Here is a 24,878-nt window from a genome sequence, read left to right as displayed (position 1 = left end):
GGAGCCTATCTGCCAAATTTCAAATTTGTAGGTGTTATAATTTCGGAGATTTTGTGATGAGTGAGTCAACCTACCATCCCCCGTTTTAACCCCAAAAGGGAGTTGATTTCTAAAGATTTTATCAATTAATTAAGACATTATTTGGACACCTTTTCATCATTTATAAGGCATACATTTTAAATTTCAAGTCTCTTACTTCAAAAACATGGGACTTTCACACAAACTTCCAACCCCCGTTTTACCACCTTAAGAGTCGAATTTCGTAAAATCCGTTCTTAGCGGATGTCTACGTACTATAAGGAGCCTACCTGCCAAATTTCAAGTTTGTAGGTGTTATAGTTTCGGAGATTTCGTGATGAGTGAGTGACCTTTCGCTTTTATATATATTATTATAGAATATTATAGAATATAGAATATTATAGATTATAGATAGATTGTTCACCGAATTTTTTGTTTAATAACAATAAAATATTGCCTATATCACTTCTGAATAGTGTAGCTTTCTGTTAGAGAAAGAATTTTCATGATAGGAGCAGTATTTGCGAAGATTACTCCCTACTAACAAACAAAGTTAGAAACTTTACCTCTTTATAATATCAGTATAGATTACTTCACGTTATTATTAAAAGGCAAATTCATAATGCTATAGCTGAACATCCATCAGAATTCAAAGATCCTATTAAAAGTGGCTAAGGAAGTAAAAACAACACAATTTTTAAGCCGTTACCTAAACCTGATAATAAAAATTAATGACTAATAATTGTAATGAAAAGAAAATTGCAATTCAAATTACTTCAATTAATTTTAATTTATTTTTTTCTTGTGCCTCGGAATGTATCTGCTCCTGTCTATACAAAATACCAGTCCACGGTCTCTGCATTCGCGCACATGGCGGAACGTAAACTAAACGAATAAGGAGCTTATACTGTACTGTATTAAAAAAAAAAACTTGTAAGTAAAAACATGTATTTCATAAGAATAATAAAAATAATTATTTATTAAAACCATAATACAAAGAAGAGTACTATTAAAAATAATAATTTTAAGAAAACTTGAGACTAAATACTGAGAACTATACTTAAAAGATTTCCAAGAACTCAAGTTAAAGCTTACTTAATACATTTTTTTTAAATATTTTAATTCAATCTAAATCGATATTATATTTGTGTATAAAATTTTAATATGAAATGGTAAAAAAATGAATGGTCATAAAATACAACTAGTTTACAAGGAATCACAAGATATAAAAAAAAAATAAGAGTTTGATCTATTACTATTCATACTTATTTAAACTATATAATAAAAAATTATCTTTGGTTAAGTACATAACAATTAAATTGTTAATAAGTAAATATTTTAAAGTTTGTTATTATTACATCTTTGGTTAAAGAGCTACAGAATAAAATTAAGTTTGCAAATAATCCCTATTTTTCCAACTTGAAAATAATAGCAGAGTTTGGAGAAAAGGTTATTTTGTCAAAGTACAACACTTCACCGACTAAACTAATATTGGTTGCTGCAACAACTGTTCCTCGGTAAAACATTGTTGACAAATCAGTTGTTATAGGTGAGTTATCTAGATTGCCTACAAAAACACATGTGTTTCTTCGTGGATACCAACGTTCTATAACAATTAAATTATCTTCAGTTTTACGTATCTCCATATTTTTTAATACATTACCATCTTTATATATTTCTCTTAAGTATATTGTTGGAGTATTCAATCTCAGCTCTATAAACTTTTTAATAATATTTAAGTAATAAAACCTAGGTTCTAGATTAGATTTTGAATTCCAGGGTAGAATGGAAGCACTATTTTCATTTTTAATATCATTTGCGAAAGACATTGGAACCAAATTGTGAATATGTGTATGTTCATGGAAATCACCCTCTATTTCATTTTCAGATAAGCCACCAAATCCTATTTCATCCCCATAAAATATACTAACTGTACCTGGTAGTACCAACTCAAGTGCTGTTAATGCAAGAGTATTATTTTGATATTTAGATGACACTCTCTCACTGTTTATGTTACCGATATTCCAAAGTACCCAGGGGTGATGGGGTTTACCCCAGAGGACATTAGATACAATGTAATTGATATGATCTTTTAAACCATTTATGCCATCTTGTAAGTCCAAATTAATATCAATTAAATCAATTCTATTAAGCAAGACTGTAAGACTTGTGCCTTTAGCTCTATCTAATACTGCTTGACTTGCTATAAAAATTTTGTTATTCCCTAAAATTTGTTTCCAAACTTGAAGAGATTTTCCAAAATTTTTATTGTCGACAAAGTTTTCCAAATTCTTTAAATAAAACCCATCAACATTTTGAGCTTGTGACCAATAAGCAATTGCTGCAGATGTTGGATCAAAACTATTTTCCTGGGGCTCGATTGAGAAAACAAAAGTATGGTTGGTATCAAACGAGGCTTGCGATTCAACCATACTTTCAACTGGAATATCTAATATTACTCCCATGCCTCTTTTATGTGCTGCCGTCATTAACTCCTGAAAATCTTTTAATACTCCTATACTTCTATCAATAGACAATAATGAAGTTATATTATAATAACGTTCTGGATAATCAGAAGATTCAAATATATAGTTTAGACGAATTGATGAGGCTCCCAAATCCTTTATATAGTCTAGTTTTTTTGTCAAGCCCTTTAAGTCTCCAATACCATCATTGTTAGAATCTTTAAAACTTGCTGGAAAGACTTCATAAAACACTTTACCTTGGTACCACGGTAGATCAGGGTTGCAAGTTTTGGGTATATTAACAACCATTGCCACAATGGCTCCCAAGCAAGCAATAAGTCCCGAAAGAACACACCAAAGTAGAATTTTTCTAATAATACCCCAATTCCAGTTTATGAAATTTGGTAATTTTCGGTTGCTGACACTAAGACTTCCGTTCAGTTTGCAACCTTCAGGCTGAAATGAAACAATATATTTATTATTGAATAATGTGTTAATAACATTAGTTTCATTTAAAAATAAATATTATTAGACATACCTGACACATGATTATGTCACCATTTTTACTTAGAGTTTGATAATCCAACATGCTTATATTATTAATAAGTTGTGCGCTAACAGGATCTTGAACAACGGAGTTTGAATCTGCCGATGAACTAGAATCTCCTCCACAGGTGTCAGCTTGAATAATTTCAAAATGTATATGAATAATAAAATACAATAAAATACCGTCAAGATAATAATGGAAAGGTACTTACCTGAATTTTTTATTTCCATTTTTTGATCATCACTTAAAGTTAAAAACGGTCCTTCAGTCATTTCTTCTGAGAGAGGATGCTTTAAATCTAATTGAGTAGGGCTAGGGGTCATCGGTAATAATAAGCACGTAGAAGACTTGACTTCACGAAGATAATCCAAAGTCTCGAGATTGTTGGCATTATTGCTACTGGCCTCTGGAAGGTCGTTCATCTTCTACTTCCCCTAAGGTTTTGTTTTTATATCATTAAGACCTAGATTTCACCTCAATCATTTTTAAGTTTTTAACGTGACAAATGACAATTTATGTTAGAATATTGATTTGACATTGGAATTTGATATTTCAGGAGTAGTGTCGCTGTACTCTGTGGTGTCGGCTGAGCTGAGGTAAATTTTATAATCGATTATAAACCATGATTATAAAAATCGAAATATTATTAGAACTATCTTATAATTGGTTGATTATTGTTTTAGAAAAATTCTTTGTAGTTTGTATCTTAAATTATGACAAGAGATTTATTTACATCTAAATCAATAAGTAATATCAACAAGTAGGTATAATGTGTTGGTTTTAAAAATTTACGTTCAATATGTGAAGAGAATCTTATAATTCAAGTCAATCCAGCTCTGCAAGCATTATATCTGTCGAGTTAAGTAGTTGTTAGATCGAAAAGTAGTTGTTAGATCGAAAAGTAGTTGTTAGATCGAAAAGTAGTTGTTAGATCTCAAATAAATTTAAATGGGACCAATTGACACACACCACCTTTCGATTAAAACAAAATTTGTCGAAATCGGTCTACCCGGTCAAAAGTTCTGATGTAACATACATGAAAAAAAAATACAGTCGAATTGAGAACCTCCTCCTTTTTTGGAAGTCGGTTAAAAAAGAATACATCGCGGACCGCTCCTACTTATTTATTACCTACTATTTATTTTTTCATTAGTATCACATGCCCACCTAACTCTTTTACCCGAGTCTTATTATTTTATACGGTCGTTGACGGTCGTATTCAAAACGCAATATTTTGAAGTAATTTTATAAAAGTTTTCTTTTCTTAAGTTTTTTTTTAAATTCATCTATGTTTCTTAGTTAGGTTAGTTTAGACTATTTGTCTTTGAATTGTTGAATCTATTTATTGTATGCATTATGATTGTGTTCAGTAAAGATAATCTACAATATATTAATACGTGAAGCAAAAACTTTGTACCCCTTTTTACGAAAATTGCGTGGACGGAGGAGTATGAAATTTCGCACACTTATATTTTATATACTGAAGGTCTGCAGAATGCTAATATTGTTTTAAAATTATGCATAAAAATATATTAAATCATTATAATTGTGTTTGCAGGCAAACGAAAAAAAAAAAACCGACGGTAATTGACTTGACTATTTCCTCAATTACCGTAGGTAAATGAGGAAATAGTCAAGTAAATACGCATTATCAAAGATTACTCAAAAAGTTGTAATCAAATCTCGATGAAATTTAATAAACATCGGCTTTCGATTAAATTAAAAATCATTAAAATCGGTACACCCAGTAAAAAGTTATACAGATTTTCGAGTTTCCCTCGATTTCTCTGGGATCCTTTCATCAGATCCTGGTTTCCTTATCATGGTACCACACCGGGGATATCTTCTTTCCAACAAAAAAAGAATTATCAAAATCGGTTCATAAACGACGAAGTTATTTCCGAACATACATAAAAAAATATATATACGGTTGAATTGAGTAACCTCCTCCTTTTTTTGAAGTCGGTTAAAAAACATTACAGATACTACCATGTATTTGACACACACACGCATATTATACTATTTTGTTGATTGTTAGTCTGTAGTCAAATTGAAATTTTTTAAAAAGGTTCTTGCTTTTCATAATTTTTTGGTTTTCTTTAATTAATTTTTTTGGTAATTCCGGTATTATATTTAATTATTATTAAAGTTCTAGCGTATTCATTAGTCAAGTCCCGGGATTTTCGGGGTTTGAAATAAAACAAAAACGTAAAATTAAGAAACAGGTCAGGTGATCAGACATTGGATTCTTTGTTGTTTTTACGTTCTTATTTTCGCTATATCAAAAAAGAGATACCGTAATAGTACCTATTTACTAGTTTATTGGAACAAAGTTCCTTACGGCAGGCTTGACATTTGGCTGGGCGGCCGAACTGAAAAAAATGTGATACTTAAACCGTAAGAAAAATTTATAACGGAAGTGACGTAATATCAGTCACACGACTGTATAATATAATGTTTGTAAAATATTACTAGTAAACTTTTTTAAAATTAATGTAATTTTATACTGTCGACAAAAATAAATAAAGACATGTTTTTTTATTTCACTTAATAGTTTGAATTATTATTATTTTGTTTGATTTATTTTATTTTACGGTATTTTTTATTTTCTAAAATCCTAAATTTCCTAAATACTTTTATGTACTTAATTCAACCAATCAACAAAATTAAGAAAAAAAAAACAAGAACTAGAAAATATATACAAATTTCAACATTTTATTTTTATTTTTGGCCGAATTTCGACCTCTGGGCGACCATTACTTATTATTATTATTATATTTGATTTGTGTTGATTTTAGTGAAAAATAATTTAAATGGTAGGTAATAAAAATAATCTCGAAACTGATATTTTAATTCAATAACTTCTAGTAGCAAAAGTTGCAAAATATGTAATGTCACACTAGGTAAAAATGAGACTTATAAATGTGGCCTTCTTTGATAGGTCATGTGACGTAATTTATGGGTGGTTCCATACCTACTGCATAGTAGCAATTATACATATCGACGCTTGAAAGGCAATAATTACTAGGGTAAAAGAGGGTAATGGGGGTCACTTAAGCGAGAATTTAAATAAAATTGTAATTAAAAAATAAGTATTTATTGCAACCGCCCTTAAAGATTTTGAACGTGTCACTAAGTACGTCTAAATACTGCAAGATATTCGACACTTACCTTCTAATTTGCATTGACGTAAAATTACATCAGCGGAGTACAAAAACAAAAAACGGTAGTTTCTCAGTGGCGCGGGCGCTGACTGGCGCAAGTCGTTCGGGACTACGCCAAGGGCCAGAGCGGGGGATAAGGACACTGTTTACGCGTAGCTCGTATGTACTGTTTCGTGGATATGGGGGTGATTCCCATTGCCCGCTGACTCCCATTACCCAACTCTCCCCTAAGCGACATGTTGGCAACTTTACACTAGAGCATTTCAAAGGTTTTTTTTTTTTTTAAATTCATCAAAAATCGCCTATTAGTCATTGTTACTCGATTCTAACGTATTTTAAATGCACTTTGAAAGCTTTGTAAGCTGATATTTAAAGATTATTAATTTTCTCAATATTTTAAGAAATAGTCAGTTAAATTTGAATCAAAATCACAAACAGGTAAAAATTACTTACCGACAAACTTTTTTTCATAAATCATGTAAAATTAACTAAGCCCCAGTATTTCATAACGGTGTTTGAAGCAAAATGATACATCCAAAAGAAACAGATGTTTGATCCATAGGTAAAATGATCGAAATAAAAACCAAAAAACTTTTCTGTCTGGCAATTTTAAGCATAGTACAAATTAAAGAAGGTAAGTATAGAGCTTTTTAGAACAAGTAACTAAGGATTAAGGTTTTATTACACAATATTAAGTACTTTTGGATAAAGGTTTTCGATGAATATCGTCTTCATCAATACCAAAATAGCCTTTGTAGTAGTCTACAATCACTCACTACGGAGTATGTACCTCCATCTGACGAGAGACGAATTAGAGCACACTCCGCAACGCTGTCCTATTGAAGGTTGGTTTTTAGGCCTGTAACTAATAACTAATACTGAATATTGCAGTCAAAACTCTTGCAAAGTGGGTGGTATAAAGAACATGTGCTGTCGTTGTAAATAATTAGGACATTTTATTTTGATATAATACAGTATTTATTAAAAATTTCAAAATCAGTATAGGTGTGTACTGCTTGCCGCGTGGCAACCGGCTTAAAATAGAGCCACCCCATCTCCTCCCGTGGGTATCGTAAGAGGCGATAGAGGAAAACCACTAGAGGGTGGGCAGCAGCGCCTTCTAAACACATGGTTGCAAGCGTGGCGATTACGCCTAATCTCCTAAATGACAGACACGACAAAAAATTGTCCTCCAGTCCGGGGCAGGGGGCCATAACCTCCGCCAAAAGCCAGGCCACCAGACCCGACGACGATACTTGGCCCTGGCAACATATAACGCTAGGACGCTGCGGACCGACGCGAAGCTTATTGAGCTGGAAGAAGCTCATAGCAGGTTGAGCTGGGATATTATAGGGTTATCTGAAGTCCGAAGAGAGGGAGAGGACACGATGACCCTCAAGTCTGGCAACCTGCTGTACTACCGGGAGGGCGACCAACAGTCCCAGGGTGGTGTCGGGTTCCTCGTCCGCAAGTCTCTCGTCAACAGCATCGACGTCGTCAGGAGTGTGTCGAGCAGGGTGGCATACCTACTCAGAATATCCAAGCGGTATTCGCTAAAGGTCATACAGGTTTACGCACCGACCTCGACACATCCAGATGATGAAGTTGAAGCTACATATGTAAGAGGAAATCTCTACAGTTATACATAGCTCTAAATGCCACTACACTGTTGTGATGGGGGACTTTAACGCGAAGCCGGGCAGACGATGCGGTGATGAGTTGAGAGTGGGGCAATTTGGATACGGGCAACAGAACTCCCGGGGCTGGCTACTGGCTGACTTCATGGAGAAGGAGGGACTCTTTATGATGAACTCCTTCTTCTGAGGCAGAAAATACTTTATGTATAAATGTATTATTTCGAGTCTAGCCAAAAATTACTAAGTGAAAACTGTAAAAATTTATTACTTACTAAGTGATAAATCGGTAAAATTATTGTCGCCTGGAAGCCGAAAACTGTGAAAATGTGTTTTTTTTAAGTTACCAAGCGACAACAAACTTCGTCCTAGCGCCATGAGAGTAAGACCAATCGACGCAGAATTTTTTTCTGATTTTAACGTTATATATATATATATATATATATATATAACTCAATATTGCCCAAAATGTCGCTTGGTAATTATTGCCTTTCAAGCGTCGATATGTACTATAATTAAACGTTATCCAATAACTTTTTTCGTTTTGCCTTCCCATGTAAAAGGCCAATTAAATATGCAAGGAATATTAGTACCTATGTTTTATTTTTATCTAGCTAGACTCTTTATAGATACACCGTGCTTGCATTATTAAAATAATAATTCAGTTTAATGTTGTGTCAGAATACAGGAATGGTAAATAAAAAAACGGTAATCACCTGAAAAAATTTACTATACATTTGTACACGTTGAACAATATGATGTACTTAAAAAACTAACTACCTTTTATGTACATGATTGTGAACAAAAATAAATAGATGTGAATAATTAAACAATAAACATTTATATAATTAATAAGGACTTAGCAATGACTTCAGATGTTACAACTTATTACAAGTTATTTTTACCTCCGGTAAATAATTATAAAGAAGTGAGTATTTATCATTATTATTTTCTGATTATAATAATAATTAAGCATTTGATAGAGAATTTAACATTTAGTAATTTTCTCTCAATAAATAAATTACTTTTGTACACTTTACATCTGAATTAATTGTAACTTTGATTTTTATAGTTTATTGTTATAAAATTAAACAATTTATTTTGCAATGATCACATGAATATTTCTGAACTCAAAATCCTAGAGCAGAATTAGAAATATGAACCTTTGCTTAAGAATGCCATAATCTATAAATCGAAGTCCTTTAATTAAAGCGTGGTATCCTTTTTTTAATATCTATAAATACAGCAGTAATTTTAATCTCTTGGTTTTTATTTTAATTTGTAACATTTTAACTAAATTCTATTACTTAACATCAGTGGGATCATTTTAACATCTAATTTCAGTCTTTTATTACAACAACGTTATTGGCGGATAAAGGGTGAGCTATCATAGCACTGGAAGGATCTACAACCATTAACAAACCATAAGTCCTAACGCCGTTATGAACTAGGCTGACTTTTCTTTAACTTAATTGCGCTTGGATGCATTACATATGTATTGGATAAAGCTCTAGGAGTGTGAGTTTCAGAACCAGGCAGTGCGGGAAGTTTATCAGTAGGGTTTCTTCCCAAAACTTTTTTCTGCGATCCTATTACTGCTTTCCTAGGATTTAACTCTGGTTTGCTTTTAAGATCTACATTGTTGGTGTTGATAGTGTTTTGTGAAGCCTTTACACCTTTTCTATCACTTTCACAATCACTACTACCATTTTTATTTGATTTTGTAACACCAAAAGCTTTCGTTTGCTTCAACAGCGAACGATCGTTACACAATGCAGCAATCAAAGGCAAATCAAGGTTTTTACTTTTTTCTCTTAAAGTTTTTATATCTAAATCACAATTTGAAGGTTTTGCTTTAGAAACACTAGTATTACTAACACTGCAGTTTAGATTTTTCGGTTCTTTCAAGTAACATGGAATTTTTTTCTTATGCTCATAAGGTGGCGGTGGCGGTGGCGGTGGAGGCGGCACTCGCCTAGTTTTTATCGGAGGTGGATCCTTGGCATGAAGTATATTATCGTGTGATTTTGTACGAGAAAAAATAGATTCTGTTACACTCATAGGCATTGGTGGTCTTTCTAAATGTATTGAGCGGTTACTGAATGAAGCTTTACTTGTCAATGAGTACCAGCTAGTTCGATTACCTGGTATTTGGACATAAGAATCAGAAAGATTTTGTATTGATCCATACGTTGATGAGGCGGATAACGAGACTGAGAGGTATGGCGTACTTCTGTATTGTATACTATTTTTATGTATATTAGATATTCGTGATTCGGTTAGTTTATGATCTAAATAATTCTGTTGTGATATCGAAGGGTCCTGGAGAGGATAGTAAACATAATCAACATCACTATACAATTGTTGATGAAAAGTTTGGTTGTGAGGAGGAGGTGGAGGCGGCACACGAGTTACTGGTGGAGGAGGTGGTAATCGCGGTCGTCTCGGCGGAGGCGGTGGAGGCGGTAATTTCATCATTGCGACAAGAACATTTGAATCCACGTGTTGTGATGGTTCCCTTGATGGGGAAAGATTATTGCTAAGACCTTGTGCTAATTTTGACCGTTCTGCTCTACGACTTGAGGTTTGATGTCTTTTTGATTTTTGGAAACGATGTTCGACAACCATTGGACTAGCAAATGTTCGCTCACCAGATACATTAACCTCTCCCGCTTCGGCTGTAAGTATAGTAATCATAGGTTTTGAAGTCACCACTCTAGCTGCTACTTCTTCTTTTTCAGTTACTTGTTTTATGGAATTTGAAACAATTGTACCAGGGTAAGCTGGTGGTGGTATGGATGGAGTGACGGTTGGTGTGAGTGTTAGATGTTTATATTCATAGGGTGGTGGGGGTTTATCTGGACATTTAGGTAAAATAGGTACATTTTCATCTAAGTCGAGAATATTTGGTAGCGATAAATTGAGTCCAACACGACTGTCGATTCGTTTTGGTGGGGTCGGAGGTCGGTCAAAGAAAGAATTATTAGGATAATTATCATCAGAAGGAGCCGTGTCTTCATGCCCTTGAAGGTAACTATCACCAGAAAATGGCAAAGGTAATCTAACATAATCTGATACTGAATCAAAGGTGTCACTAACCGATTGATTTTTAGGATAAACTCCCCTACCTACAATTAAGTCACTTAATTCACTTGCACTAAGCAAATTGTGTTTATTATCTGTTGGATCACTTCCGTCACCATGAAATGATGCTGCACTAACATTGGAATTTGTTCGCTCCCGAAATAAATTTTCTTTGTCTTCGTGTTCTTCATGATTTAGCTGGGCTACTCCATCTACGCAATCGGTGTTACTTGAGGTCACTTTTAATCTCAACTCCTCAGGTCTGAGATGAATTCTTTGAGATTTATTTTTTAGTATGGACGAAACACTATCAATATCAGCTAAGTCATTTTCTTTGGACATTTTATAACTGTCATAATGTGAACTACCATATTCTGTCCTGCTTCCTTCAGAATTAGTATACATTTTAGAATGAGCTGTTAATTCCGAACTACCCATTGTGTAGACACCACTTGTCTCACTAGATGCAGCTACAGTAACTGGTTGTCCAAGACCATCATATAATGCTGAAGCCGTATCTTGAGTATATTCCCCGTCTATTTCTGTAACACTGTTATCACTTATCATTGAATTTTGAGCCGTATGACTATATCCTAGTTCTAAGCTGCTTGCATTAGAGGCTCTACTAAGAGTGCTTAGTCCTCCACGAGCCATTATGACAGTACTACATGATGATGAACATTGTGATCCAGTGCACTTCATTTTGCTAGAACTTGGACTATCTGTATTTTTATCACAAACAATTTGATCTGGTAACGAACTTGTTTCTTCTCGATAACTCGTCGAACAATTTCCCATTTCTAGTAATATGTCTTTTTTAGGAGTCTTTTCATTGTCTTCTTTACTTTTCTTCACTCTCATTTTACAAGTTTGCAAAAGTGGTGATGACATTGTATTTAAAGAACGAACTTCTTGAGGAATGTGACGAATTAAATACGAGTTTGAGTCTAATAAGTGAGCTAATGCTAAGCTTTCTGTCGAGGGAGCGGGAGGCGAATCAATCATAATTTCTAACTCATCTTCTGACTGTACCCTGTCACTTACAATACCCGATGTTGTGTTCGAGCTCGTAGAGGATATAAGAGAAATTCTTTGATCACTTTTATTTTGACAATATTGAAAGTTAAAAGATTTTGAATATGTAAAACAATTTTTTCTTTCATCTTCTTCTTTTATTAAAATTTCATTTAATTTAGGTGAAATTTTCATTGAAAACTGATGTGTCTCCTTACATAAAGCAAATAAATATTTACATTTTTCCTCGCTAGAAGAATATAATGTAATTTTACCCTCTTCTGTCCTAATTTCAAACTTTTTTCTATCAAAACTAAGTTTACCAATAGAACTCCATATAAAAGTTGATACAGAACCATTGTCTGGTAAAATTTTAATGCCCTTTGCTGTCACTAAGAGCCATACTGTGCCTGGTTCCGATTCTGATTTAGATTGTTTTAATCGGTATCTGTGAGAGTTAATAGTATCTGGAAGCAGGCAAACTTCACGAATAAATCTAATTTCTGCATCATTCTGTGAAAGGCCTCGATGTTCCCGATGACAAGCACGCACTGCCGATGAAACCCAATCACCAGATAAGGAGGGTGGTGCAAGTTCTTCAACTTTAAAATATTCTCGATCTTCATAAAGATCTTCATCACCAAATTTAGCTTGCAGAGCTAAGCCGATAAGTAGCAAAAGTATTTCGGCGGGAAGAGCATCTCTTAAACGGATATTTTCCAGCAGTTGTAAAAAATATAAGTGTCGTCCAATTTCATCGTGTATTAGTAGGGGACTCTCGACATGAAATTGAACGACCAAGTAAAGCTCCAATAATGGTTTTCCATTGCCGTCTAAGCCCTGAAAAAAAAAATATACAATTGTTTAAATGTTATTTTATTACAATATTATTTTTATGAAGTGAATCTAATAGCTCAAATTTGTTAACAACTCACGTGTGTATGAGAAGATCGCCAGCTCTTTGGAGCGTATTTTGAAAGCTTACTTTCTAAATCGACGAACAAGTATTCGCCATCTGAAACATATTTTTTATTATTAAAATCACGTTAGCAAGCTAACAAAAAAGTAATTGTAGACAAATAGTGTGTTACTTTTATGAATATCTAGTACCTATGCCTCGTAATTTTATCTGATTATATAACTAACTATTTACATATGTAAATGTTTCGTCATTTCGTCGCAGTCAGCTTTGAATTTTATGATAGAATGCTATCAATCAATTCTTATAATAATTCGCATTTATAATGTTAGTAGGAAGTAGGATTTCTTTTAATTACCCACATTAAACTTCAAAAACGACAACAAATTACCGAAACAAATTGATATTATTTTCATTTTATTTGTCATATAAAATAAGACTATAGTATAATTATATTCTTATGTTTCAATGGAGTTTTCAAAATATGTTTTAAAAAATACTTACTTTGCATAACAGCTAAACCGAAAAGTTCTGTATCGGTCATGCCTCGAAGTTGTGAATGAGTTTGTGCTAAAGCTTTTAACTCTTTGACCCTCGATTTGGCTTCCACGACGAAGTGAAGAGGCTGAGGCTGGCCGGGCATGCGCAGGGATAGGAGGCGCGCGCCTGCACCGAGCGCACGCGTCTCGCCGCCCAACGGCCCGCGAACCGAACACAGAGCGCGCATATCGCATCTCGATACGACTATTACTCTCCCTGTAATCAAATAAAATATTTATTTCGTTAAACTACGGAATAGTTGAGATATTTTATAATTATGTCATTTGCTTGGTGATGACATTAGTAAGTATTTGCTCTTTCTAATTTATATTAACTCCCTAAGTAGATTGAGACTCAACGGTGATCTATCACTATATGCGGATGATACAAGCCTGTTTTATTTCGGTGGCGAAATTGAACCAATCATTCAAGACGCGCAAGGTGATCTTAATATATTAAAAACGTGGTTTCAGTCTAACCTACTAACTATAAACCTATCGAAAACAAACTATGTCATTTTTACAGCAAAAAATAAAATAATACCTAATTTCGCACCTTTGAAAATTGATGATTTTGAAATAAAAAGAGTTACTAGTGAAAAGTATCTAGGGCTAATTTTGGATAATCAGCTGACTTGGAAATTACAATTGGAAAAAGTAAAATCAAAGTTAACATCACTTACTGGAGCACTACGCGGAATTGTTCACTGTCTACCACAAAAAGTACGCCACTTTATTTATAACTCTTTGGCAAAGCCACACATAGACTATTTGATAGAGATCTGGGGATCAGCTGCTAAAACTAATCTTAACACTCTTCAAGTCGCTCAAAACAAACTGGTTAAATTACTATTTCATTACGATTTCCTAACACCTTCAACTAAAATATATAAAGATACGAAAATACTTAACATTGAACAATCATACAAATACTATTCTTGCATACTTATAAGAAAAATTATAAATAAAGATGTACGTAGCACTTTAACTTTTACTAAAAAGAAAACTATACAAACAAAAATGTTGAGAAGTTCTAATGACCTAGTTCTACGCCCACCGAGAACAAATTACGGGAAAAGGAACATTACATATGAAAGTGTACAAATATATAATAAAATACCCACAGTTATTAAAGAAGCTAAAAGCATCCTGAAGTTTAAAAAATTGCTAAAAAATTATTTACAAAATATAAAAATATAATAAAAACAATTATCACAACTACAAACAAAAATTATCATCTAAAATAATGAGTGGAAGTAATAACGTAAATGAAATAAATAAATAAATAATAATAATTAAGAAATAGGTTGTAAAACAATAAAAAAAAAAAACTACAAATTTATACATAAAAAAAATATACCTACAAAATATCAAAATAAAATTCTTAGTCTGCAAAAAAAAATATTATTAAAAAACAAAGTCAATTTAATATTATTTACATATGTATATGTTTAAAAGACTCTCACTTTAAATCAAAGTAATAACGTTAAAATAACTAGGAAATAGGTTACAAAATCTCAATAAAAAATAAAGTAATTAATAAATAAAAACCTTAATTATATAATTTTAAAATCACACACATACGAGTAAATATATATTTCGCCTGGCCGCATCTAGTTTAACATTTGAAGATCTGTGTATTTGTTTTGTGTTTCGTCGCTTGCTGCTTTTGTTGCTTTTTTTTTTTTTTTTACCACATAGTGACCGGTCTTACCATTGATGTAATGCGTTTCTACCCACTTTTTGGTTTTTAACCGACTTCCAAAAAAGGAGGAGGTTCTCAATTCGACTGTATTTTTTTTTTTTTTTTTTTTTATGTATGTTACATCAGAACTTTTGACCGGGTAGACCGATTTCGACAAATTTTGTTTTAATCGAAAGGTGGTGTGTGCCAATTGGTCCCATTTAAATTTATTTGAGATCTAACAACTACTTTTCTAGTTATATCTAATAATGCGTTTTTACTTGACGCTTTTTTCGTCGACCTACGTTGTATTATACCGCATAACTTTCTACTGGATATACCGATTTTGATAATTCTTTTTTTGTTGGAAAGGGGATATCCCTAGTTTGATACCGTGATAAGGAAACCAGGATCTGATGATGGGATCCCAGAGAAATCGAGGGAAACTCTCGAAAATCTGTAATAACTTATTACTGGGTGTACCGATTTTGATAATTTTTAATTTAATCGAAAGCTGATGTTTATCATGTGGTCACATATAAATTTTATCGAGATCTGATAACTACTTTTTGAGTAATCTTTGATAACGCGTAGTTGCTTGACTATGTTTTCGTCGATCTACGTTGATTACTTGTCGATGTAATTGAAGTCGGTTTTTTTTTCGTTTGCGAGCAAACACAATTATTGTGACGATATTGTATAATGAACTTTGTTTATTACCGACACGCTCGGCTAGAATTATTGTAAACTTGTAGATATTTAAAAATGTATTCTTTCTAATGTATTTCTCATATAAGTGAATTGTTAATTCTTATGAGAATAAATATCTCTTTGACCTGAAGTATATTTAGTATCAGCACTGCACCCGTGCGAAGCCGGGGCGGGTCGCTAGTATAACATATTATGTCTCTTGGTCTTGACAATTGTTGTAAACTTCAGGAATATAAATGGATTGTTAATTATTGCAAAAGTTAATAAATATGCATTATATATCTAATACCTATTATTATAAAACATTTAGCATGCTCTTTATATAATTATAATCTTTTGTAAGGAATTTCATGTGATCACTAAAATTTGTGTAGTTTTAACAGGAATGCGCGGATCTGCACCATCTGTTCATTCCGAAATCTTTTTTTCTTAAATACGATTTATGTTAGCTACCTGCTGGCATAGAGACTTGCATGGTTCTTCGCTTTTTATTTTAGTAAGTTTAATGCGAACGACGTTTAAATTGAATCTAGCTTATTATTGTAGACCAGACACTTAGAATTATTACAGGAAATAAAATTTAAAGGAGATACAGAAATATCTAGACAGTATTTTGATATAACTTGAAATTATATTTTACATCTTCTGTTTAATTATTAGCGTGCACAAACGCACAGACAAACAGACAAAAATTCTAACAATCTTTGTTTTGGGTGCTATTTGCGTAGATAAAGCTCCCAATAATATTTTTTCTCATATATTTTCCATGTTCAGATAGCGATCCGTTACATTTTTATTATATGTATTGATTAACATATTCCATGTATATGTATAACAAAAGGGTTATTTATCTCTGTGTGTGATGTCAAATTAATTATTTTTTGTGTTATGCTATGAAGTCTAAAAATATACTCGTATTATTTTTATTTTAAGCTAACTAATAAAACGATAAAATTAAGAATTTCATCCTTTAAATCAAAAATGTATGGCCTGGTCAAACTTGTTCATAAAATTGTGTAGTTGGGAGACATTTTTTGTAAATATTAAATCACGTTTCCTGTCTAAAAAACTTCATATTATACAAAGTATGTATATTATGTAGATATAGTTGTAAGTACATAGTAATAACTTACATTGATTGTTTTAAGTATACTTATATCGCAATAGCAAAGAAAAGTAACATGAGAATTAAATTATCCTAAACATTTTTTTAGGTATTGGAGCGTTACAAATGTCATGTTTTTCAGTTTTTGTATACAAAATTTACTGTCTTATGAATACATTATTTAAAAAGAATCTACGGATCTGCTTCTTACGTACCTACATTAGCTAGGTATATGTATGTTGGCAACTTATTTGCGTACATTATTAAAATGTAAGTAAAGTAGTAATAAATTGTTACAAATAATTTTAAATATGTAATATTTGTAAATATGTGCCACAAACATTCTTCGCAAATACTTTATTTCAAGCGATAATTTTTTTAAAGTACATATTAAGTAATTATGACTGAAATTTATTTGACTGTCTTATAACAATAATAAAAATTTATAAGAAATGAAATTAAAGATTTTATTTAATTGTTTTAACGCTCGAGACAATTAACAGAATAAAATGCAATTTTAACAAGAACATCATCAAAACATGACCAGATTTTATGAAGTGGTATTTCCGACAGTAAGTACAAAATTCCTATTCCCCAGACAAACTTTTAATTTATAATAATAATAGCTGCCCTGGCGAATTTCGTACCCTTTTCTTTTCTTAAATTTAATATAATAATTACTTTGAAGATTCCGTTCTGCCTGTGTTAAACATACGGAGCCGAGACGTGGGCACTGACGAAGGGACTGGCCCACAAGCTTAAAATCGCTCAACGTGCAATGGAACGGGCTATGCTTGGAGTTTCTCTCAAAGAAAGGATTAGAAATGAGACTTCGCGAGAGAACCAAAGTAACTGAGATAGCCCACAGAATTACCAAGTTGAAGTGGCAGTGGGCTCTGGTCATCTGTGTCGCAGGACCGAGAGCCGTTGGAGCAGACGTGTCCTGCAGGCCTAGCATGCGCGCCACGACAAAATTTTGTCTACCCCTTTTCTCGTATTATCTCTCTATGTCTACAGTAGCTAACATGCGTGCACGCGATACTCTTCTCGTTACGTCAAGAAGAGATAATCATTAAATTTTAGTGATCTGTGATTTTTATCTCTACGGAAGCTAACATGACATGATAATTTTGTCGAATTTTGTCGTTTTAGGAAGAGAAACTTCTCGTCTTCAATATTATCGACGAGAAAGACGATAAATAAAAAATAAATAAAACCGGGTGCCTATTTTTTGTATACAATGGCGTTTCCCTATTATAATTATATAATTTCGGTATACGAAGAGCGGGAAATGCGAAAAGTCGAGTGAAGTGTGCCATATAATGACACAAAAAACGTATTTGCGCCCTGTTGCTTCTTATTCTAAATAATAATAATAATAATACTTTATTTCAGACCAAAGTATAAGTCCATATTGGGTTAGTACAACAAGACAAGACAACATTCAGAATAAAAAACAAAACAAAATTATATTAAAAAAATCAATAACTAAAAATAAAATTAAATAGAATAAAAGTAAAATCAATAATCAAAAAAAAAATATCAAAAATTCAAAAAATTTAAAAAAAAAAAAAAAAAAAAAAAAAACAATGCGTGATAGAATTACAATTATCTAATGTGCGACAAGATATAATGCACAACACGAGCATATTGTTTTACATATATAATTAAATTCATTTACTTACGCCGTTTTATTTTCCATATTAGATTTTTTAAATTAGATATACACTTTTTATCTTAGCCAAAAGGCCGAGAACATTGTTAAATAAAACATGTGTCACTCGTTTGAAATTATACAAACGTTGGCTCATCCCGGTTTGGCACGATTGGTCAATAACCTTGTAAATTCAACTTTACGACATAAGAAATAAGAATGATATTCAGTTGTGATTATGGTTGATAATGTTTCTCTACTCGACAAGGCGAAGTCTTCGGAAGAGAATGTTGTCTCTCGTAGTGCGCATGTTAGGGTAATCGAGAAAATACTCGATGTAGACATCATCTCTCTCTCTCGTCAAGAGATATCTCGTTGTATGCATGCTAGGCCGGCTGGAGTGGAAACCGCGGCTTGACAAATGCAATGTGGGACATTCTCCGACGATCTTCGTAAGATTGCCGGTATAGGCTGAATGAGGATTGTGGAAAACCGGGATGTCTGGTGCGAAATTAGGATGGCCTATGTCTAGTAGTGGACGGCAAAGTGCTGAACTGTTTGATAATAATTACATAGGTATATCAAAATAAAATATAGCATATCTTTCAAGTAGGATCAAACTGCACACAGTGTGCAATTTGATTAAAATCGGTTAAGTAGTTTAGGAGTCCATCGCGGACTAACAACGTGACGCGTAATTTATATATTTTTTTATGATTCGCAAACGCATTCAGCCTGTAACATCCCACTGCTGGGCACAGGCCTCTTTCTTCATTTAAAAATAAAACCGAGGCATTACCTATAGTTTTCGCGTACTACAAGTTATCGCGTGTATAACAGTTATTGCTTACTAGGTAGGTATAAACAAAATATTGCGTTATTTACTCGTCTTTGACTCTTGTTTATTGACTTGTTTTATAATTAATAATTTTTAAAATTGATAAAAAAAACAAGTTTAAGTTATATCCGAGGGTCAAATTTTGCAGTGCTTTGAACTTAAATACTTGTTACAACATGTTTCTTGGAATGTAGCACCACGAGTTCACTTCAAAAAAACTAGATGCGAATAAATTTCATCGCATCCGGTACCTCTGCGGCTCTTCAGCTCTTGATAGCCATAATATTTTTTTTTTGTTTTAATAAATGCGCGATAGTTTGAGATGGCGGTCAGGCGTAGTGGGGCGGGGGCATACCGGTTGGGTGCGAAGCGCGCGGCGGGGTGTGGCGCGGTGGTGCGGGGCGGCGGTGAGGCGCGGACGGGGGCGCTACGTAAGCGCGGTAGCGGCGGACGGCGACGCGAGGAATGCGGACGACCTTCAGATGCCGAGCGCCCCTCCTCCTACGCGAGCCGCATCTTGCGTCCTCGCATACCTATGGACGTCGTTGCCTCCACTTTTCGACATCTCGCTACGACTTTTGACACTCGCACATTGTTACATTTATGACGGTAACGTAAAAGAAATGACCTTAGAACCGTCATATTATTCTTGTTTCAAAGAATTATTTACCAACGTCCTAAAACATCCATTGTAATAATTATTAAGTATACTATATAGTATATACCTAGGTGCCTAGTTAAACGTGTTTATTAATGACATCAACGATGATACCTTTTACTGTTTTTCTTTGGACGACAGCAACAGCACACTGGAACATTTTATATTGTTTTACTTACAATAATAATTAGAAGTATCACTAAAGTTAGTCACCCTATCAATCCGAAAAGAGGATATATTTAACCGACTTCCAAAAAAGGAGGAGGTTCTCAATTCGACTGTATTTTTTTACCGACTTCCAACAAAGGAGGAGGTTCTCAATTCGACTGTATTTTTTTTAATGTATGTTACATCAGAACTTTTGACCGTTTGGACCGATTTCGACAATTTTTTTTTAATCGAAAGGTGGTGTGTGCTAATTGGTCCCATTTAAATTTATTTGAGATTTAACAAGTACTTTTCGAGCTATATCTAATAATGCGTTTTTACTTGACGCTTTTTTCGTCGACCTACGTTGCATTATACCGCATAACTTTCTACTGGATGTACCGATTTTGATAATTCTTTTTTTGTTGGAAAGGAGATATTCCAAGTTTAGTACCATGATAAGGAAACCAGGATCTGATGATGGGATCCCAGAGAAATCGAGGGAAATTCTTGAAAATCCGCAATAACTTTTTACTGGGTGTACCGATTTTGATAATTCTTTTTTTGTTGGAAAAAAGATATCCTTAGTTTAGTACCATGATAAGGAAACCAGGATCTGATGATGGGATCCCAGAGAAATCGAGGGAAACTCTTGAAAATCCGCAATAACTTTTTACTGGGTGTACCGATTTTAATAATTTTTAATTTAATCGAAAGCCGATGTTTATTAAATTTCATCGAGATTTGATTACAACTTTTTGAGTAATCTTTGATAACGCGTAGTTACTTGACTATTTTTTCGTCGATCTACGTTGTATTACTCGTCGATGTAATTGAAGTCGGTTTCTTTTTTTTTGGTTGGGAGTAAACACAATTATTTTATGTATGTTACATCAGAACTTTTCACCGGGTAGACCGATTTCGACAATTTTTTTTAATCGAAAGGTGGTGTGTGTCAATTGGTCCCATTTAAATTTATTTGAGATCTAACAACTACTTTTCGAGTTATATCCAATAATGCGTTTTTACTTGACGCTTTTTTCGTCGACCTACCTTGTATTATACCACATAACTTTCTACTGGATGTACCGATTTTGATAATTCTTTTTTTGTTGGAAAGGGGATATCCCTAGTTTGGTACCGTGATAAGGAAACCAGGATCTGATGATCGGATCCCAGAGAAATCGAGGGAAACTCTCGAAAATCCGCAATAACTTTTTACTGGGTGTACCGATTTTGATAATTTTTAATTTAATCGAAAGCTGATGTTTATCATGTGGTCACATATAAATTTTATCGAAATCTGATAACTACTTTTTGAGTAATCTTTGATAACGCGTAGTTACTTGACTATTTTTTCGTCGATCTACGTTGTATTATTCGTCGATTTACCTAATTGAAGTCGGTTTTTTTGTTTTCGTTTGCGACAAACACAATTATTCCATTAATTATTCTAAAAAGATTACGTAGCTGACAAAAACGCGTGGATTCTGTACCTCTTGAATTTGAAACGAAGACGATTAACTTACTATATCATGAACATATCATGAACATTAACATATACAACAAAACAAAACGATTACATAAATATTATCTTTATTTATAAAAAAAAAATATCTTGTAATAATTCTTTTTTTTTTAAGTTTCATTATTTTTAGGACAAGGTTTGTAAAAAGGAAAATTAAGAAAAATCAATATTAGAGTATCGTACAAAACAACACAAAATCTAAATAGATAAAATTATTGTATAAACGTGTCTACAAGGAATGTTGGCAAGAATGCTACATTTCCTGGTTGAAACGTAAACGGAAACCAAATATTTGTAAACGTAGAATCAAAACTAATAACTTCTTGAACTGTCGATTTTAATACGATACCCTTTATAACTGTATATGAAATTAATGCCATTAAAACGGTTCTTTGGATGTTTAATATTTTTAAACGCGAAACTTCAAAAAAAAACATCGTAAGTATTGCTTTCTAATTTCCCGTATTTCGTACTCATACAATTGTTACACGTACATTTTTTTTTGAGTTTTTAAGTAGGTTAAAAACAGATAAATTAAGAATTTGACTAATATACATACGACACGTCTTTTGTTGGAACATTTAATAATTTAGTTAGACTGACGTTTAAAAATATAAAAACCTACTTTATTTAAATTTATTTAAAAAAAAAATAACAAATAATTGTTATTGTAAAATTATAGGTGATTAATAAAATAATTTTACGATTTCTGATGCACAACACCAAAATCCTATGTGATTGTACAAATTTTTTAGTCGTCTATATTTTAAATTTATTATTGATATTATTAAGACATTTCATTAAAATTTACAAGCTAAAAAGTTGAATACTGATTAAAAACTTTTTTTTTCTAACATTCAAATCAAAATTACAGCGTCATATTTATTTCTATTAGAGCTCTTGAAATTATACCTAACAACAAGCAGCGGACCACATTCCAATACAGTCTTAAAAATATTGCGAGTTAAACAAGTTTTGATAATAATTAGCTTATACATACATATATTGGTGTGTAATTCACAGGCAGTATAATAACTAGGGCTTGTTTCGAATGTTACCTCTACATCCTGAACTGTGCGAATATAAACATGTACTCATATTTTAATTGAAATAATTTATTATTTAGCCAAAATAAAATGTTATAACGTGGATAGTTTTTGTTGATTCTTTCTGAAGACAAGCTTACAAACGCAAAACTCGTATCGACATAGAAGATTCACTTTATAATAATACTTAAATTATGTTTCGGCACATAGTTACATATATGTATCATGGAATATTAGTTATAGTATTTGTTTGTTTAATAAATTTTACTTGATAACTTTTTAAAAAGTGTGGCAAAATAATCTTTATTTAATTTAATTGTATTACTTTGTAGCCGGATAAGCAAATAAAAAGTGATGTCATAGATTTTCTAAAACTTATTCGTCTTTTAAAATATTAAATTCGCGTTCCCAAGTTTGCGTCAGACATCGCGATTTTCCGCAATCCTCACCTAGCCTCCATAGGCAAAAGCATTTATAACGGAAAACAATTTAAGAATGTAGATCCCGACAACGAGCATTACAAAATTATTACAAAAGTATCAAACTAAAACAAAAAAAAATTAACTTATAAAATTAAGAACAAAGAAACGAGAATAACAAACACTCAAAACTCAGAAGAAGCTCTCTTTACAAAACCGACCATTATTGAAGCTTTGGCTACTACTATTCTACTCAAATCGAAATGGTTCACGAAACTAAGCTTCCTATCAAGTTGTACACCTAAGTCACGGATAGTATCAACTTTCTGCAAGGACACAACATTTAAATCATATGCTCGTACGATCCTGTTACGTCTGAAATAATGTGATAGCATTTACATGCATTGAGAATCATCAAGTTGTTATAACACCAATTATGAATTGCATCCAAGTCTTGTTAAAGAAGTAAGACAACCGAATTTGTTCTAATTTCCCTATATACTTTTAAATCATCTCCATATAAGGAACATTTGCAGTGCTTTATGGAGTAACGATGTCATTTACGAAAATCACGAATAAAATCGGCCCCAGGATGAGAGCCCTGTAGTACCACACAGGTAGACAAATACAGTGGCGACTAATAATCTCTCAACACCACTTTTTGTTGCCTTTCCGATAGGTTAGATGAAAATCAGTTAAGTAAGGAATCAAATATACAGAACTGCTCCAGTTTCATTATTAGCAATCTGTGATTGAATCCCGAACAACTTAAGAAGGGTACCATCGACCGATACCGGTCTCGCTATGACTTGGTTAATAAACACAATTTTCGTTTTGTCGCAAATCTCCGAGACCGACTTGTCGGGAGAACTTATTTAGGAGGCCCAGCATTTAACAGTGAGCATCACAAGAGTGTCAAACAGTTTCGGTGATATTACATCACACTGTCAATCCTAGCGACGGAGGAAAATGGGTCTAGTTCGCTAGTCTTGGATATGGAGGGTCATGGATTTTTCTTGAATATTATATCTTTATTCTTGTGACGAAACGATTACAAACGACCCCCGAAAGCAGCTTATAGACGTGGATCAGAAGTGTGGTGCATAGGTTTACCGGTTATTTATTATAATTTTTACACTGTGTGCACAAGATAATTTTGCAATTTTTTTTAAGGTAACTACACTTATTGTTATAATTATGTTTATTCATTCAGACTGACTTATAACAGTGGAAGCGGAATTCTAACACGCCATCATCATCATCACCCATGACTGCGTCAGTGTGTCTATTCTTCAAATAAAACATACCTAATGGTGGAATGTATCCGAAATGAAGATATTAGAAATGATATGCTGCAAATAACTCAAAATTTTAAAGAGATTGGAGCTTGAAATTCAATTTTGGCGTATTTTCTCTCAGAACCGGCTAAATTATTGTACAAGATTGTAAACATTGGTATGTGGCGACGACCTCATTAATTTCTTGTATGTAAATGTGTGATGTTCCTATGGAGTGCGTAATCCTTATGGACTAAAACTCCTTAAATAAAGAGAAAAAAAAAAACATACCTATACCTATAACGCCGATTAATTTTTTGAATACACTGGTGAAGCTCGTGAGCTAATTACAAATTTTAAATGATTTGTACTTTTTACCGTTAACCCTTTTGTGACAGTTTTAAATAAACTAGTGGTCACCCTGAGG

At 32.9% G+C, this 24,878-nt stretch overlaps 2 protein-coding genes across 2 annotated transcripts; both read right to left on the bottom strand.

The window, feature by feature from the left end:
• Positions 1–783: 783 nt before the first annotated feature.
• LOC123655525 (alpha-amylase 3-like) lies at positions 784–3,622 on the bottom strand. Its single transcript, XM_045591299.1, has 3 exons — positions 3,242–3,622; positions 3,022–3,164; positions 784–2,939 (listed from the first exon to the last, which is right to left on the bottom strand). The coding sequence occupies exons 1-3, from the start codon at positions 3,450–3,452 to the stop codon at positions 1,425–1,427; spliced, it is 1,869 nt and encodes a 622-aa protein (XP_045447255.1). The 5' UTR covers positions 3,453–3,622; the 3' UTR covers positions 784–1,424.
• A 4,918-nt stretch (positions 3,623–8,540) lies between these two features.
• Positions 8,541–13,592, bottom strand: LOC123655524 (protein expanded). Its single transcript, XM_045591298.1, has 3 exons — positions 13,350–13,592; positions 12,862–12,941; positions 8,541–12,766 (listed from the first exon to the last, which is right to left on the bottom strand). Exons 1-3 carry the CDS (start codon positions 13,570–13,572, stop codon positions 9,269–9,271), a joined length of 3,801 nt encoding a protein of 1,266 aa, XP_045447254.1. The 5' UTR covers positions 13,573–13,592; the 3' UTR covers positions 8,541–9,268.
• Positions 13,593–24,878: the final 11,286 nt, after the last annotated feature.

Source organism: Melitaea cinxia, chromosome 8, assembly GCF_905220565.1.
Source record: "Melitaea cinxia chromosome 8, ilMelCinx1.1, whole genome shotgun sequence".
In the NCBI taxonomy this organism is placed as follows: domain Eukaryota; kingdom Metazoa; phylum Arthropoda; class Insecta; order Lepidoptera; family Nymphalidae; genus Melitaea; species Melitaea cinxia.
The sequence above is the reverse complement of the archived record's forward strand: the minus strand, read 5'-3'. Positions and strand labels throughout refer to the sequence as shown.